The sequence below is a fragment of the Poecilia latipinna genome, unplaced genomic scaffold (assembly GCF_001443285.1).
Source record: "Poecilia latipinna isolate Pla-1442-1.1 unplaced genomic scaffold, P_latipinna-1.0 Scaffold136, whole genome shotgun sequence".
NCBI lineage: Eukaryota > Metazoa > Chordata > Actinopteri > Cyprinodontiformes > Poeciliidae > Poecilia > Poecilia latipinna.
Window position 1 is genome coordinate 745,784 of NW_015112752.1, and position 17,542 is coordinate 763,325.

The 17,542-nt window shown below is 38.7% G+C and overlaps 1 protein-coding gene across 1 annotated transcript in view; it reads left to right on the forward strand.

Moving 5' to 3' along the window:
• Positions 1–2,110: 2,110 nt before the first annotated feature.
• The window catches only part of rtn4r (reticulon 4 receptor), a 59,353-nt gene continuing 43,921 nt past the window's right edge, over positions 2,111–17,542 (forward strand). The window contains exon 1 of the mRNA XM_015028836.1: positions 2,111–2,724. Coding sequence (XP_014884322.1) covers positions 2,703–2,724 — 22 coding nt within the window. The 5' untranslated portion in view covers positions 2,111–2,702. The remainder of the gene's footprint in view (positions 2,725–17,542) is intronic.

Below are 17,542 nucleotides of genomic sequence, written 5' to 3' on the forward strand. Positions count from 1 at the left end.
AGGATCCTTTTTGCATGCAAGGCTTGTTCTTATTCTGTCGAGTGCAGTTTCTGTTTGAAGAGTTGCTTATCACCTAATACGCCTCCAGAACTGGGTTACGCTGGTACTGTATTGTCTGTTGGTCTGTGCAAGATAAAGGTGTTAAAATGAAAAATGTGCTACTAACACAGGTGTTTGATGTCTGTTTCTTTACACATGGTTTTATTTCCATCTTTTTACCTGAACTAAGCTGTCTCTGCTTCAAAAGCAAAGCTATACAACAACGTGACAGGATGACACTCATGCATGTGTTTACCCAGCCAGACGCATTTGGATAAAGTAGGAGAGACAAAGACAACCACGAAAGGTGACAACATCTTCTTTTGTGTGGGGTGACCTCGTTCTCAGCGGGTTGCCGTGGCGGTTTTGGCCCACGTCTCTACAGGCCATCTGGCTCTGCTCATCCCCACTGAGAGCAAATACCAGGCGAGCGGCTCGTTGACATATTCTGATGGTGTGATTCAACATTGGTGGTGGTTGTAAGCCTGGGATTAGCCTATCCCTGTTTCACTTGTCTAAACCGTCCACCTGACAGTGGCTTCCATTCACCTGCTCACTGTGGTAATCTTTCGGTTATTATCTGTCTCAGTCTACAAAGCATACTGTAATTATTGTAGGCATTAATAATGTGCCAGGCATACAGAGCCTTAAAAACATTTCATAAGCCTTGATTGTTCCATGTTTTGCCATATTTCAACCACAAATTTCAATGTATAAATTGAGATGTTATCTGCAAAAATACCATTTTGCTTATTAAATAAAAATCCAAAATATCTAATGTGGAACATGAAAAGTGTGGCATGCATTTTAACTGAACCACTTTTATCCTGATACCCCTAAAAATTTGCTGCGACCCATTGGCTCTAATCTCTATCAAATCTATAAAAAATAAAAATAAAAAAGATTAAAAAAAAAAAAACACGCACCGAAATAACATAGCGTCTTATTCCACCTCATCAGTTTGATTCTTTTGCATCGTATGGTGTCATCAGCTCAAATACATATAAAGTTTCCCTGCAGTGGAAATAAATACTCACCAGCTGTAGTGGCAGCTGGTCTACATTTGTTAATCATGATGGAAGTAATACACAGTGAGGTAATAACCTTAAGGAAGTAAGTCACAGTACTTACCAATGTGACGTCTAATATTAATCTACAAGAGCAGTTTTTAGATACCTTGGGTATCACCCAGAGGTTCAATGTTCCTCAGATTAAAATATGTTCTTTCAATGTTCGCCGGCAGGGGGCGTGTAACACCTAAAGATAACGTTCTTGTGTTGAGTCCCCCAATTCTCATGGGTCTGAGCAAGGCTCAGCATTAGATGCACACCCGATGAGCGCCGCTGAATTAGTCTGTGGTACTATCAGCAGTGACTATTTAACACCCAGTCACTTAGTAAATGGCATCGCTAATATGCCCAACAGAAATGAAAGGTTCCGTGCATCTAACACGTCGTGCTTACCAGGGAATTGCTTAAGTTGCCTGTTATACACAAATACTTTCGTAAAATAAAGTTTATTCTAACCAGACAGGATGGATTTTTTTTTCCTCCATTGAACTTGACGAAGACATAAAAGCAGTTGTTTCACGGGAGAAAGCTCGGGTCCCCAGCATTAGGCTTGGCTCTGTGCCTCTATTTTAGAGCTTATTTTTCTATGCATGTTGTGCGCCTTACTGAGTCCGATACAAATAGATTCGCCGCACGTCATCGTCCTACACAGCCACACCACCAACCCCAAACCCCTGCGCATAAAACATTCATCAGAGCGCAGGCACGGCGCTACAAGAAATGGCATTGGGTCTGCGAGTCACTCTATAAAATCTGGAAATTTCACCTCTTTCTATTAATAGCTTTAATGCGGGTATGATAAAACGCTGGCAGGAAATAGCCTGGAGACATTTTTTTTTGCCATTATAAATATTCTAACTTTTCTTTTAGAATAAAAGGGGGGATATTTTTTGTGCCGTGACACGTAGCCATAAAAGATTCATCCTTTGAATTTTCTCTCCCCCTCTCTTTCTGTCTCTTTTTTTTTTCCGCCAGACGCACCTCGCCGCCCCGCCCTCATCTCTTCCCCGCCCGGTGAACGCACACTGATGCGCACCAGTGCGGCCGTCGTCCACGCTCAATGCCGCACACTTTCCTCTCTGTGCACTTGGAAAATATACTGTGACAAAAAAAAAAGAACAGTTGATCGTTGATCGAACTGGATGTGTTCTGCGATTACAACGTTTGGATTCGGTGCTGGCTTGTCTTTTTTCTCTCTTTTTTTTTTGTTAATTCTCAACAACTGCGATAACACTTTGAGCTCTTTTTCTTTAACTGTTGTTATTCCAGAGCCGTCTGCTCGTCCCACATTTTTCGGGGAGGTGTCGAGTCTGCTGATCTAAATTTGGATATTTACTGCTGACTTTTTCCTGAAATCCTCATCCACATGACTGAGCCAGGGTACGAGCGGAGACGTGGCTCCCCACCTGGGAAGACCTACGGCTAAAGTTTGAAGGGTGCAAAGCTGTTCGTTTCCCCCACCTTTACTTGCTGGGATTTGCAATCACCCCAGAAATTTCACTAAATAGCGGATATCTTATCTATCTCTGCGCACGACCGGGAGTCATTCGACTTGGATTTATAGCGCTCCAGGATTTCACCCCCATCTAAACCATGAGGACCGTCGTTTTTGATGGTAAGTAGAGAATAAGTTTTTTTTTAATTATTATTATTAAATTGGAGGATTTCGATGGGTTTGTGCACACTGGTTAAATCCACATCGGTGCGTTGTGACAGAACAGTGGGAGAAATAAACCAGCTGCTCTTATTGGAGTTTACTCCGCAGCCTCTAATGTGTTTTAGACAAACTGATGCAAAAACCATGACGGGTAATACGACAAAACGACCTTTAATTTGCATTGTGACAACATGTGTTTTTATGTTATAGGATGTATGTTATGTTATGATATATGTCAACATTAGTTGGTAATGCAAACGACCTTGACTAACTGAGTTATATAGTTAAGAATCATTATTAGCTTCTTCGCTGTTTCTCTATATAAATGAGCCAGAGTATTCTGTTTATGGTGACCAATTTCGCAACTTAACCGAGGCATCCGCTCTGACTTTTTTTTTTTTTTTTTTTTTTTTTTTTTTTTGATGGAGGCTGCAGATGGTCCGCTTGGCGGCTCACTAACACCACATCCCTCTCCAGCTTCTTGGCTTATAATTAGTGTTTTTGTGGCATCGCCGCTCGCAGGGTGCCGCCGCCAAAGTGAGGGGAAACTGGGCCGCGTCGCTTTTGGACTCTGTCTGGAGGTGCAATAATGAGAGCACGGACGCGATCCCATTCCCGCCAGAAATGGTTAAGAATTTAATTCCCCGGCAGGGGAGGTGGGGGGAGCGTGTTGTTGGCAAGCCAAGGGTATTTTTTTGTGCGTGTGTGCGCGTGCGTGAGAGCGTGAGAGCGCGCACGTTTGCGCGCGGAGGGAGGAGAAATCGAAGAGGAAGGATGGAGAAGCACCTGGCATGCTTGTCTTCCTGCACCTGCATGCACCCGAGCCTACTTTTGTGTGCAAAAAGCTTATGTTTAATACAGTGCAGAGATAATAATATGGACATGGTAAGTGCTGCTTGACAAGCAGCACTATTTGATAACTCTCTCTCTCTCTGTGTGTCTCTCTCCTTCTCTCTGCGTGTGTGTGCGTACCCGTGCGCTATGAAGCCTCTTTAGGACCTTTCCAAGGACAATCGCCTGCCTTATCTTGACTGATGGTCATAATGGGGATTAAAACCCAGTCCTAATGTGTTGGAACATACGTTTGTGGTGTAGAGGTGGGGGTTAGGGTTAGGGCTACAGTAAATCAAGTCAGAGATGGTCACAGATACTTACTAAACTGAGTGGAAGGCAATATAGTGTCCCAATAGAGATAGAAATACAAACTTTTATATGTGTACTCGTTTAAGTTGCCTTTTCAAAATAGCTTCCGGTCACTTCATCCTTCATTTCATACCTTTCTGTTTTTTTGGTTGTTTTGTATTGGCTTCTTCAGATACAAAATGGAAACGTCTGATAGGCTACAGGATGTTTTTTTCAGCAAAGCTGCGAAGAGCATAACCACCACTTTAAAAGTAATTTTCTATCATCTTTGGGCAGTCTGCCAAGACAGTGTGGCCATATGAATGCAATAAATAATATCTACAAACCAGAGGCCTTTTAATTGCTTTAGTCAGATCATATTTATAAATATTTTATAAGAGCCAGGAGACCTAAATGAGGACTAATACCAAAATAAATGAGAACAGAACGCAATACTAAATGTACAGACACTATATTTAAATTACATTAACAAGCATTTTTGTGTTCCTTGAACTCCACAAATCTTGTAAGTACTCCACTGCAACAATAAAGTAATGTCATGCATTAGGTAAATGGATGCAAAATGGTCTGTATGCGAGTTTGAAATGAACGAATGAAGGAATGAAAAGAATGCAAGTGGGTTAAGGGTTGACGGAAGATAAAATTGACCAAGAGCTGACAACTGACAATTTTAAGTTATTATTCGGTAAGGAAATGTGGTTATGCAATGCTCACACGTAATATTGTGACCAGGAGCTTATTCATAGCTATTTTGGTTTGACCAGAGGTTCTGTTTTGTCACATTTCATAAGAGCCAGTTGGCCCAAATGAGAATAAGAACCAAAGTAAAAGTAGTATGATGTTATTTAAAGTTCCTGCTCCCCTCCAGCCCCCCAAGAAAAAACATGAATTTTGAACTTTTTTTCTAGTATGTACCTCTATAAGTCATATAGAAATAATTATTTAACAAAAAGCATAACCTCATATGCAATGATTATGAAGATGAGAACAAAATGGTTTATTTATACTTACAAATTTGAACGAAAGGTATAAAATGGCAGAGCAATATTCTACAATAGACTAAGATACAAGAGCCTGACCAACTGACCAAGAGCCTGTTTAGATATTTTCCTTCCAGGGACCAAAGTTATGACTTGTGTTAGTGCTGTGTTAGCTGGAGTTATTCAAATAATTAGTAGTCAACACAATATCTTAAAAACAATCTAAATATAAATTAGTTTGTAGATTTGTGCTTGCTCTTGTCTGTGTTCATCTTTAGACCATTTTCTAGTAAAAACTTATGATGTTAAGGCCAGTAGTGGACCAAACCCCAGTTTAGATGTGGTGTACTATATTTTGGGGGGTTAATGGCTTCAGTAAGGATATTATCTAAGTTTAGGCTAAGCTCAAGGTTAAAGGGTTTAGCATGTACCGATAATGGTTACGGTTCGGGATAGCACTGAAGCTTATTTTTTGGATCTATTAAATCACAACATTCCACTCAGAGATAAACAGGTTCCTACTAAATATAGTCCAATAGGCGGAAATAACAGGCTTGTTTGCCCACATGCTACTAAGAGCAGATGCAGAAGAAAGTAATCTAAACTGAAGATTAAAGTTTTTCCATTTACAAAAGAAAAAAAAAAAAATCTGCAGATTGTGTTTCTTATACACAAGTGTCCCCTGTTGTGTTTCTTCTTCTGTTGAAAAGATCCTACTTGTGGTTTTGTTTAACAGTTGTCTGTTTGGGGCAACCCTTTAAATTGGTTCCATTATTGTCACTGTTAGCATTCAGTCAGAGTGCTCACAAAGTCTTGGCTACAGATAGATGTCAATGGAAAGTTGCGGCAAACTCCAGTGGGCAGATGCAAATTGTGAAATTCACCTCGGACCGTAGATCAGATTTGGAGGTTTGAATTCAGACGTAGGTCAGGGATAGAGTTAGTTGAGTGAATGTTACTCAATATAACATCCTGTTAAGGATAATGTGTTTCTGTATTTATGTGTGTGTGTCTGTACTGTCTAGTTTGTTACATTAGCATGTGCCATAATCCAGTTGCTACCCAAAGTTGTAAGAACACGCTGTCTCTCCCTCTCTCCAAACACACACGTAAACACACAAACAGAGATATGTAGAGCTTATGCAACATGCTGTACACACTTTATCTTCCTCACGATGTTCATTACTTGGCTAAAACTGGAGGATTATGGTAAGAAAGCCGCAGATTATTGTGGACCCACAAAATAACTGCATCTCACAACTAGGAAAATCAAAGAGGCACATCTGCTTGTGTATTCCCTTTGATATGTCACAGAGTGATGCAAATTCAAGTGCACATCCCATCACTGTGCAAAGAATGGCTCTGCGTTCCTCAAACCCTCCAGGCAAGTTTTCATCATCCAACTGCTGTTGTTGTGATTTAGCACCAGGCTACTGACACGCACCTATGTCTAATTTCTTCTTTTTTTATTTCTGCTGCAATTATAATTGGTATCTATCTCTCGGGCTCCTGATTTGGCTGAGGAAATATGGCCTGTCGTGTCTCGTGTTTAAAGTGTCAGGGTGAGGAGGGACTTTAATTTACACTCTTTTTCACCCAGTCAGCATATGATCAAATGCCTCTGTGGGAAAGCTGTTGCTCGGGGGTGCCGTTGCTCCCTGTCTACTGCCAAGCAAAGCCAATAAAGTGCAAATGAATGGATAAAACCATTATGGTGGAACTGAAAGCTTTCTCTTCAGGAGTCTTAAACCACAACACGAGGCTTTTTTTTTATTATTATGTCAAATTAGTACATTTTTCCACCATCCACAAAAACTTTCAGCTTTGTTAAAAGCAGGCCACAAGATAGATGCAGAGAAAATTAAGTTTTTAATGGATAGAGTATTTCTAAAAACAAAACAAAAAAAGGCCAAAAAAATGACTGATTTGCTGAAGTGGAATTAGGTGAGATCAAACACCAAGTTATAACTTCCCAATGAGATGAGACAAGACATCTCAAACCTCTTAAAAGGGAATGTAAAATTGATCCATCTTAGTGCTTGTATGGATGTTTACACAAGCCCAGGATGAGAGGTACCTGGATCATGTGTGTGTGTGTGTGTGTGTGTGTGTGTGTGTGTGTGTGTGTGTGTGTGTGTGTGTGTGTGTGTGTATGTAGTGTTCTGTGAGTTATGGGGAGGTCTGAAGAAGGTGCAGGTAGTAAAACGGAATAGACAGAAATATATTTTCCTGCTAAAGTGTCTATTATCAGGATACTCCAGGATGCTGCAACAATACTCCGGGAAGATTAGCTGCTACTTTGGGAATGCAGCTTACATTAATTTTTCACAATTGCCATAATCAGCCAATATGACCAATGAGTGCATCATAGTTCAGCACAATAGAAGCAGTCTGCAGGGGTCATTGAATTGTAATGTTGCAACAGCACACAAGACCAGAATTTGTGAAGAATAGTGATCAATGCTGCAGACACAGTGATTGTTCAAACTTCAAGATTTCCAGCATTTATTCTCAACTCTTCAGCCTGATTGTCCCTTTTGGTTTTGTTGGATTTAAAAGTTCTAGTGGGGAGGGGGGAAACTGTTGAAACAGCAGCAATACTGGCACCTGTACTTGACTAAAATCATGACAAAATATAGTTGATGATTTCATTTAAAAATATACTTATATAATCATGGCCAGCCATGTTATACCAGGATGTCACCACAGTTGCAGATGGAGCAGTTACCTACATGCTTAAAGGTAGAAGAGCAAACTTAAGATATTACTAAACCTGTAACAATTGAGGACAGCACCTGAGCATCAAGGACTAAGAATCCCAAATAACTGTTAAAACTATGGTTGCTTTAAAAGTGTTAGTTGTTTTGTGTTCATCCATGTTTTTTCTAGATGTGCACCAGTATGCCTGTGTATATTCTTAGTCCTCCGAATTATGTATTCTAAAAGACAACCAGTCTTTTGCACATTTTTTTCTGAAAACATTTCTAGACCTATGCAGGTTTTCAATTCTGGAGGCGTGTTGTTGAGCAAGAGAGTTGAACTGAACTGCGAACCGACAGAACTCACAAAGACTTCTGGATAGGTGTCAAAACATATACATGAAAAACTGAGCAAAACTCTGATTGCCTTCAATTTAAGCCTGTTGTAATGTGCACTAGTAGTTCTGTGGCAACTTGTTTAAGTTCTTGAAACACCAGATGTGATGAAAGCTTTTGGCTGATGGATAACAGTGGACTCTCAAAAGTAGGCACTGAGTTCAAATCAGTTCAGTCCACAGTATTTGTTTATTTATTCACAAAAAAATTTGAATTAACATTGAAAAAATCAAATCCTATATAGACAGATTTACCTCCAATGACTTACAAACACTTTTAGTTTAATATTTTAATCCTTTAATCCAGGGGTCCCCAAGCTACGGCCCGCGGGCCGGATCCGGCCCGCCTCCTCATTTGGTCCGGCCCCCTGAACAATACCAGAGAGCATTCAGTGTTTTTTTTCATATATATGTGGATTTTTCTTCAACCACCAGGGGAGCTCTTGAGCAGATATGAAACTTAGTTTCCCTCAATGGAATATATACTAGTCAGTACCAGTCACCGTTTCGCTCATGGTTTTTTTCCATTTGCATTCTGGGTAAAAATCTATCTACAAACTCTAATATGTCGTCGGCAGTAATCAAACAAAAGTTTTCTAAGGTTTCTTTCTCGAAAAACTAAGACCGGCCCCCGACCAGAAAAGGGAACAGTTATGTGGCCCTCGCAGGAAAAAGTTTATAACTAATTAGTTATAATATTTTAACCATGTAACTGTCTTATAGTTATAAAATGGTGCAGAAAAATCCAGATTATTTTGCCATCTAGGAAAAAAAGTAATAGCTAAGGAGGCCAAGCGGATTGTACTCACTCACTGACTGCAGCGATTCCTCATACTGAGGTGGCATGTGGCGGTAGTGGAAAGGAACAACTCTCTCTGAAGAAAGGGAAGAAACTTTCAGCAGAAGAACAGAGCAGACGAACATAAAACACCAACACATTAGTCCAAGAGGGCTTCCGATGTTAAAGAAAAAGCTCAGAGTTAATGGCAGAGTGGATCACTTAATGGCGTCAGACTTCAAGAGTACTTTTGAAGGGCTCTGATTTCTGTGCTTATTTGGATTTAACAATCGCTCTGTTTTGGTTTCACAAAACATCTTCATATGTTTAGGTTTCAGGTTTCACAATATAATGATGGCCATTTCTCACCAGAGAAGCATCCACACACATATACGGAAACACATTCAGCTTTGACTACTTACATATGTCTACAATATACAACTAATTTAGTTAAAGAATGGAAATTGTTACTCTTTTTTGGTTTTCCCAAATCAGTGAGCAGGTATACCAGTTAAGTTGTTAAGGCAGATGCATATTCAATCGGCCTAAAAACAGCCACTGATATAGAAGTCTGTAAAAAGTTTTAATTCTGTTAATGTCTAAAATGTTGAGTTTATGTAATGGACTGCTGGTTGAAATAAAATTATCTGCAGGGAGTTGTTAAATCCAAATAAGAAGGTTTAGTTCTTACATGCAATTATTCAGCTACAAATATGGCTATTTTATTTTATTTTATTTGTTTTTTTTTTTGCACAAAGGGACTGAGATTGCTGAAACCAAAATCCCCCAAACATGCCACATATCAAATTTGACTTAGCAGTCCATAACATATATAATGTAACAATCATAACTAAAGGAGCGATTCATTTACTCCAGTAATTTTAGATTTCTGAGAAAGTCTGACTCTCGTGCCGTTACATCTTCATCCCAAAATGACAAATTTTGACTTAAAAAACCCAAACAGTTTCACTAATATAGTTTACTTACAAAATATCCCTAAATTAGGGACATTTCCTGCTTTCATGTTTATCTTCAGCTCATCCCTTGGTCCTGACCATATTTAAGAGGTGTCTAAGCTCAAGTTTTTTATAAATATTTGAAAGAAGCTGAAACAATTATAACTGTGGACACTTTGTCATGCAGAATCCACTACAATTTTTTTTTCTTCCCCAATTTCTTTTGTTTAGTCAATGGATAATCAAGAAGACGGCACATTACTAAAGGTATAAATCTGTGGGTTTGCACCTTAACTCCAGCACTTATACCTTATTTTAAATGGATCAAATAAAAGATGAAGCATCCTTGATATCCTGCATCAGGTGATTTCTGCATGTATTTACAACTTCTTTGGCTGTTACCTCTCAGGTGATGATCATCTGCTAATCATAGTTATTTACATTTGCCATTATCTCCTTTGCCCAGCTTCTTTAAAAGGAGACATTAGACATGATGTTGATAGTTTTGCCATATTTCAGCCAAAATGATAAGTTTTTGATTTACTGGTATTAAACAGCATGTAGTGTGTGTATATTACTGGGAACTATAAGCAACTAAAATCTCAGTACTAAACAAACAAGTTTACTAAATTGACTAGAAATTGGTAAACATTCAAGTACTATCCCAAAGACCTTGAAACGTCATGAGCATTGTGAGTCATTATAGAAAAGTCAGTCATTAGGAAGAAAATGGAGAGAATTTCAGGGACTGTTGGATTAACCAACTATCATTCAGTGTTTGCTTTCTGTCTTGAAAGCAAACACAAAGTGATTGTTGAGAAAAAGCAAACATACACAAAAAAACCACTAGTCCAGGAACAGAGAAAGTCTGAGTTCATAAAGGTAATTGCAGCAGTAACTCCGTCAATCACTCTGTGCAGAAAGTAAAGACAGTTAAAGAGTAACAGGATGGAAAAAAGTACGTATAGTTAGTCACAGCAATATCTTTCTCAGTGGCTCTATTCAATGAGATACAATTAAGACAGTTAAGGGGGTAATTTTTCATGGTTTTTAATTAAAATAACATTTCCAAGCTGAAATAGAATTTTAATGTGCAGGAAATATACGAACACAATCCACTGTACAAACAAATAATTAAAAAATGATGTAATGCAGTATTTATAGCTTCTCCATAGAAAAAAATCACTACCTCCTTCTTTTCTCGCATGCAAACATCCATCCAAAGTGTAATTGCTTTGTAATCCTCATATAACGACTCATAGAAGTGTCGACATTTTAAGTTTTAATATGTCTAATAACAAAATAAGCCACACGATTACAACAGGGGCATAACACGTCAGTCCTCAAGGGTCGGCATCCTGCATGATTTGATTCTCTCTCTGATGATGGTTACTATCTCCTCAATATTCAAATGTTTGCAAGAGATCTGCTAACAAGTCATCATTTATCCAAGTGCATTGAACCAGGGATAAAACCAAAATATGCTGGAGACAAACCCGGCTTTTTCATCCTGCATATGGACTTGGGAAGGTGCAGAAATAAGCACTCTGTTTTCCCATTTTTACACTACTTAAAAATAGAAGCTCTTTTTATAGCTCACCGGTTAATGGGATCAACAACACATTTTAATTTTCCTAAAATCTGTGCTGTTGTATAGCATAACCAGACCATGCAAGAAAGCTTTTTTGCAAACATTTATGTCAGATTGTATCCATCTCCTTATGGATTTTTCAGCATTTATAGGATAAGGATGTCGATACTATGTGCTGCAAAGCTAGGGGGGTATTAAACCCTCAGTTCCAGTGACAGACTGCTGCGAGATATCCAGGAGTGGATCAGCTGTGTTCACTGCATCCTGATGAGCACACTGCTTTGGGAGCTTCTTTAATTGGCCGCACCCTTGAAGTAGCACTTATACCGCACAATCACACATAGACATGCATATCCTCAGCCACACACACACACACACACGCACAGATACACAGATGCATGCTGGCCCCAGATATCCTTGGAACCCACTACTCTAGGTTATCCCATTCTTCCAGCCCTACACTGCTAATCAGCAAGACAGAGGAACTAAGTGGATAAACGAGCGAAATTCCATTTGTTTATACACAGGAAGCTGAGGGGTGAAATGTAAAGCAGTCGAAACAGAATATGCTATTCCCCCAGATTGCCAGTCCTTAATCCTCTCTGTGGGTTATTATTGTGCTGTTAGAAAATTTGGAGAGACAACCTACTGAGAACATGCTGCACCCCCATCCCCACCAGAACACAAACACACACATACACCCTCAACTTGTTTCTTAATATGATAAAAGGAAACTAAATGTTAGCTGTTAAATAGGGCCAACTAGATGAGTTAGCGCAATGAATGCAATTTCAGGATGACGCAAGTGGACTCACTTGGGGGTATGTATTTTTATTTTCATAAAAATCCCCTGGATCATAATCCTTCAAAGCCTTTAGTGGCTTTACCCCAAACAGTAAATATATTAAAAAATGGCCTGACAATACTGAGACATAAATGAAATAAACCACAAATTCAAAGATAAAAGCTGCCCATCTGAGTGAATGTGCTTCTGCAAAGGATTCTGTTAGGGCAAAGACATTATGTGGTGTGAGCTCCTAAAGTGCACAAAGAGAGAGGGTTAATTTGTCAAACACACTTCATCCTGTAGCAGAGGGAACATCTTTCAGTGCAGTCTGTTCTTTCATGATTATTCTCCGACAATCCTTGAACCAATTGCCTCTTTTCTATTTGTGCATCCTTAAAAGTTGAATGTCATTTCTAATCTTGTTGCAAATATGGAGGTGTGCAAATAGCTACTTGAACACCGGCGATGCTGATTATACCACAGTGGGAAGTGACTGATGGCCTAGTAAATTGTTAATTAGGCAGAGCTGCTCTTAAATTAGATGTGTGAATGGATACATTGTCGGCCTTATAAGTCAACCCGTCTTGGCTCTTCCTCATGCGGGCTGCACTGCCATTCAGATGAAGTAGCTCACTGATCCAGGATGTGAGCAGCGTCAGAGTGAAGCCAGCGTTATAGATAAATACCAAGAGATGGAAAGAAAAATGCATTTTACATGCCAGTTTAAATTTTTAATAGCCATCAAAATTATAAGTACATTTTAAGATGTATGTCTGTGGCTCCATACAAAGCTATAAATGACTCCATCTCAGTTTGCCTCTTTACTTATTTATGCTTCATTTCATACCTACGCGTCATAACTTTGGCCCATCCTTTGTACCTGTAAACAACCCATTTTGTTGTCTTGTGCTCAAGCAATTGTGTATAAATGTGTCTGTGGTTTTAAAGTACTTTCATAAATTCTGGAAAACAAAACATAAAACTCAGACACCTTTTTTTTTTTGTTTTTTTCAGGTTTCATATTCGGGGAGATTTAAAAGAAGTCATTTTGTTTCAGAGGTATTTTAATAAAGTTAACTATAAACTGATTGGGCTTTGGTAGAAGGATAAGTCAACATTGCAATAAGTTGGCTACATACTACTTTGGTTTTATCCAAATATCCATCGCTGTTTTTTTTTTTCTTTTCTTTTTAAAATCTTTTGGCACAGTGGCCAAAATAATGTGTAATATGACAGAAAGGGGGCAGAGAAAATTGGGGAACGGCTGTGGCAAAGGAACCATGAGCATCTTGTCACTTACGTTTGTGACTCTGCAATGTTGAACACAGTACAAGACCGTGTAACGTGCTGTTGTGAACTGGGTAACGCTTCATGGGACAGAGGCTTTTTAGCTCAAAATAGAAAATACAATTCATCTGTATTCTGTAATATTAACATGTTAAACTTTTTAGATTAATCGCATGTATTAAGGGGTTAATGTTGACAGCTGTATACTAGATTTTAACATTTTCATCAGGTGATACCTTTTGTTCATACACCAATGAATGAGGTGAGTTGCAGGTGGGAGCAAAGGATTTGTAAAGCAGGAAAGACATAATCCTACGACAGCTAGAGGGAAGTAAGACACTCTAAACATACTCGGAAGCATAACAGTGGAATCAGAGGAAATCCCACTTGTCTCATAGTAAGAACAGCCTATAACCTTCACTTTGCAAGAACACTTAGGTTTATCTACATGTAATTGACAGGCCAGCCCCCACAAAGCAAAACATTCCACAAAGGAAAAGAGCTGCTTTTAAGCTGGTGTGTAAGTCTTGTGTCCAGGTGAATCAGGTTTTGCTCACAGTCATCTGGCTCAAAGTAGGCTATTCTTATTTAAATGCAAATCTGACAACCCTGCTTCATCTTTGCTCTCCTCTGTCCCTGTGGACTGTGTGCTAAATGCATATTCTTCCATATTCTGTATATTGCTCTCTTACTGTTGCTTTCTCCAACTCGGCTTACACTGTGTTGATCAATCTTCTTTTTATAATTCTATTACCGTTTCACCCTGGAACACCTTGTTGCTGTTTCTGTCATCACTCTCAGGTGTAAATGCTGATTATCTTGTGTAGACATCAGGCCATGGCAAATTAAATGTGACCACAACTAGCCTGCCAGGGCGTCCATTATAATGATATCTGTAATCTGCTGGGCTCAGGGGAGGCAGTGGGGAGGGTTGGAAAGATAGAGGGAGGGTAATGTGAGGGGATTTATTACGGATCTGGAGGCTGGCAGGAAAGAGGCGAGCATGGACTTTAGCCACTTAGCCCACAATGGGTTTCACATCGACCATATGTTATGCACGGCTTCAGGATTATGTGAACTAGAGTTCCTTCCAAGATTGTCACATCATCAGTAGATGAAATTAGAAAACTGTCTGTGATGAGTTAGTTTTCCCCTTCTTTGTCTTTTTATGTTTGACTGTTTCAGTCAAAAAGTTGGACTGTTTCAGACATGTTCCTCATCCATGTGTTTCTGAATCATAATTGGATAGATCCAGATGTTTGTAAGTCATTCAGTACCCAATATAAATTTGAAAACTCAGCACCTTTAAAGTGCTGTTATGTAAAATACTGTATTTCATCAGTATTGCATGGTCTACAGTAGAAATTTGATTGTGTTCCACTTATAGCAGTGATGTTACCCATAAGATTTCAGAACTGTCAGTTCTTTTTAAAACTGACAATCTGTCTTAACCAAACTTTTCACATTTTTGTCTGTCTACCATTTAAAAATCAGATGAAACTTTTCCTAGTTCAAGCTAAAGGTTATCCCACTCAGTTTTCATTTTTTACTGTTATATTTGGTTATTCATTTACCCCTCACCCCTTTTTAATTTTTTTCTACACCTGCACCCTCATAAAACCACAATGATTTCTCTGTTTCTGTGACATGCAACAAATCTCCCACTGCAGATTAAATTTCTGTATAATCATGACTGCTTTTTGAGTTAACCAAAAACCATAGCTCTTACACACTTAAACTCCATTACAGCTGTTCTTCCGAACCTTGCTGAAAATCAATTCCATACTGATACAATTTGTCATCTGGTTGGTTTTTCCTGGATTGCTGCCTTTTTGCCATGAAAGCCAGATTTCCAATAACATTTTGAGATTGTAATACCCTGACATTTTATAGTGTGTAAGTGGTTTAATTCCACATTTCCAGGGATACCAGAACAAGAGAGTACAAAGTTTGAGAGTCAAAACCCAAAATAGTGTCTACTTTAAGGACAAATAAGCTAATGTTTAAAAACTGATTGTATGACTTAAACGTAACAAACAGTAGTTCTAAAGTGAATCGTAAGTGGAATGATGACAAGAAGTGATATCTGATGAAGCACAGAAGAATGACAAACTGATGTACATTGATTTGACTTTGTCTTCATGCCCCCATGTCTTGAGGTCTGCGGGAGTAAACATTTTTTTCCACTCCTGCAGATTTCACATGCTTGTTCTCATGCCTGTTCATGTTTTCAGAAAAGCCCATCATCACAGCAATTATCCCTGGGAGAGAAATGAGCCCTGCCAACTCTTCGTTTCTGAGCTGTAAACAAATTATGCTGAGGGCGTCTCAATGATATCTGTATGAAAAACAAAGTAGTCTGAAGTCAATTCAGTCCCACTGTGCCGTCTTAGGTCCTCGACCAGCAGATTCTTGTGGAAGTAAAAATTGCCAACAAGGAATGAAATTGGCTGTAATATCAATACTTTTTGATCTAGTCGGTATTTTTAGTCACTGTTTTGCTGTTTTTCCATTTTGCATCTGTCTTCTAAAGTGCACCCTCTTCCATTTGTTTGGTAATGAGTGTTGACAGATCAGTATTTCCTCTGTTAGCATAAATCAAAGCCAGAAATTTCCACCTGGCACTTTAATTAAACACTTGATGAAGTTACAACTGGCATATGCCTCTTTAAACTTAATGCAATTCAACTCGATCCCAATAAGTCAGAAAAGGTTAATTTTTCTGACATTATTTTGTAATTAACAACACAACTTGCAGCTTGCATTTAAGCTCATTTGTATTGTGGAGATTTCATGTGGTTTAGCAATTGTAATACGGGTAATTGACAGGTTATGTTTTCTTCTGTTCTGCAGCCACGCTAAAAGGCATTAGCATATTGAGTTTGTGCCTAGTCGTTAAGTATTTCCCACCTGGCATTTAAAAGGCATTACAAGAACAAGCGTCTATTGAAACGGTGAAATACGAGACAGGACAGTCTTCAGCCCTGTCCTGTCTGCACTCACACACATATTTCAGAAGTACCAACCTAACATCCAAGTACATATAAGTAAAAGTAAAAGGAAACCTAAATCTGCTGTTGTTTGCTTGCTTACACAAGGCTTAGCAGGTGAACAATATTTTTAGTAGGGGTGAAGGGTTCATGTTACTCTCCTACAATTTAGTCTGGTGAAACAGACCGGAAATTGCTTTGAATTCTCCTCCGGGTTAATGACATTTGTGACTCTGCAAAGCCCCCTGAATCCTATTTACTGACAAATCAGAGTGGAAAACGTCAATCTGATTTCACTTGGAAGGAGCTACAATCACAACAAAACAGACTTTGAAATAAAAGAAACAGACAATAGAAACACCTTCCACATTCTTTGATGCCCAGGTAAGAAGAAAATATATCTTAGAAATCTGTGTGATCAGCATTGTCCCTGAATAAAGGTTGTGCCCTTGTCTCCATAGTAACAAATTACCATGTAACACTTTCAGGTTTTAGTTTACACATAGAAACCTCTTCCAATAAGTAAGGGACTCTTTCAGTAATGGCGGGAAACATTAACTGAATGTTATGGAGCGACAATGTCCATCAAAAGCTTCTGTGAATTTCACTACCGGGATGAAAAGTATCCATGGACAAATTGGAGAAGCACACATTGTACGTCAAAAACAGATTTTTACACTTTGGCATTCTATCAATGTCTTGATACATATGCCTTTTGCTTTTGCTCACTTGATAACTTGAACTGGTGTGTTTGAAAAACACGATCTTTACAAAAACATTTTGAATCACTCAACAGGAGTTCATACCAGGTTTCAGTTATTTTGTTCTATTATTGGTCATATGTCCTTGGTTTTGCTGTAATCTGCTAAAAGCTGTTAGAAGTAAAAGAAAAACATGCCACGGGTGTTAAAATATACAAATTTTATAACATGCCATTATGCTTCTGAAGGAATAAAGGCCCAAATTATAGAACATTATTTCACGTTATAAATTTAATACAAAGACTGGTAAATTTGAGTTATGTTTCTTACAGTAATGTTATTAAATAGATAGCTACACTATGGGGAATTCAAGTGTCACAGCAGCAAACAACAAAATTGCTAACAACTCACATTGAGTTGGCCATCTGTGTGTCATCTGTTTTCATAAATCACTATATATATATATATA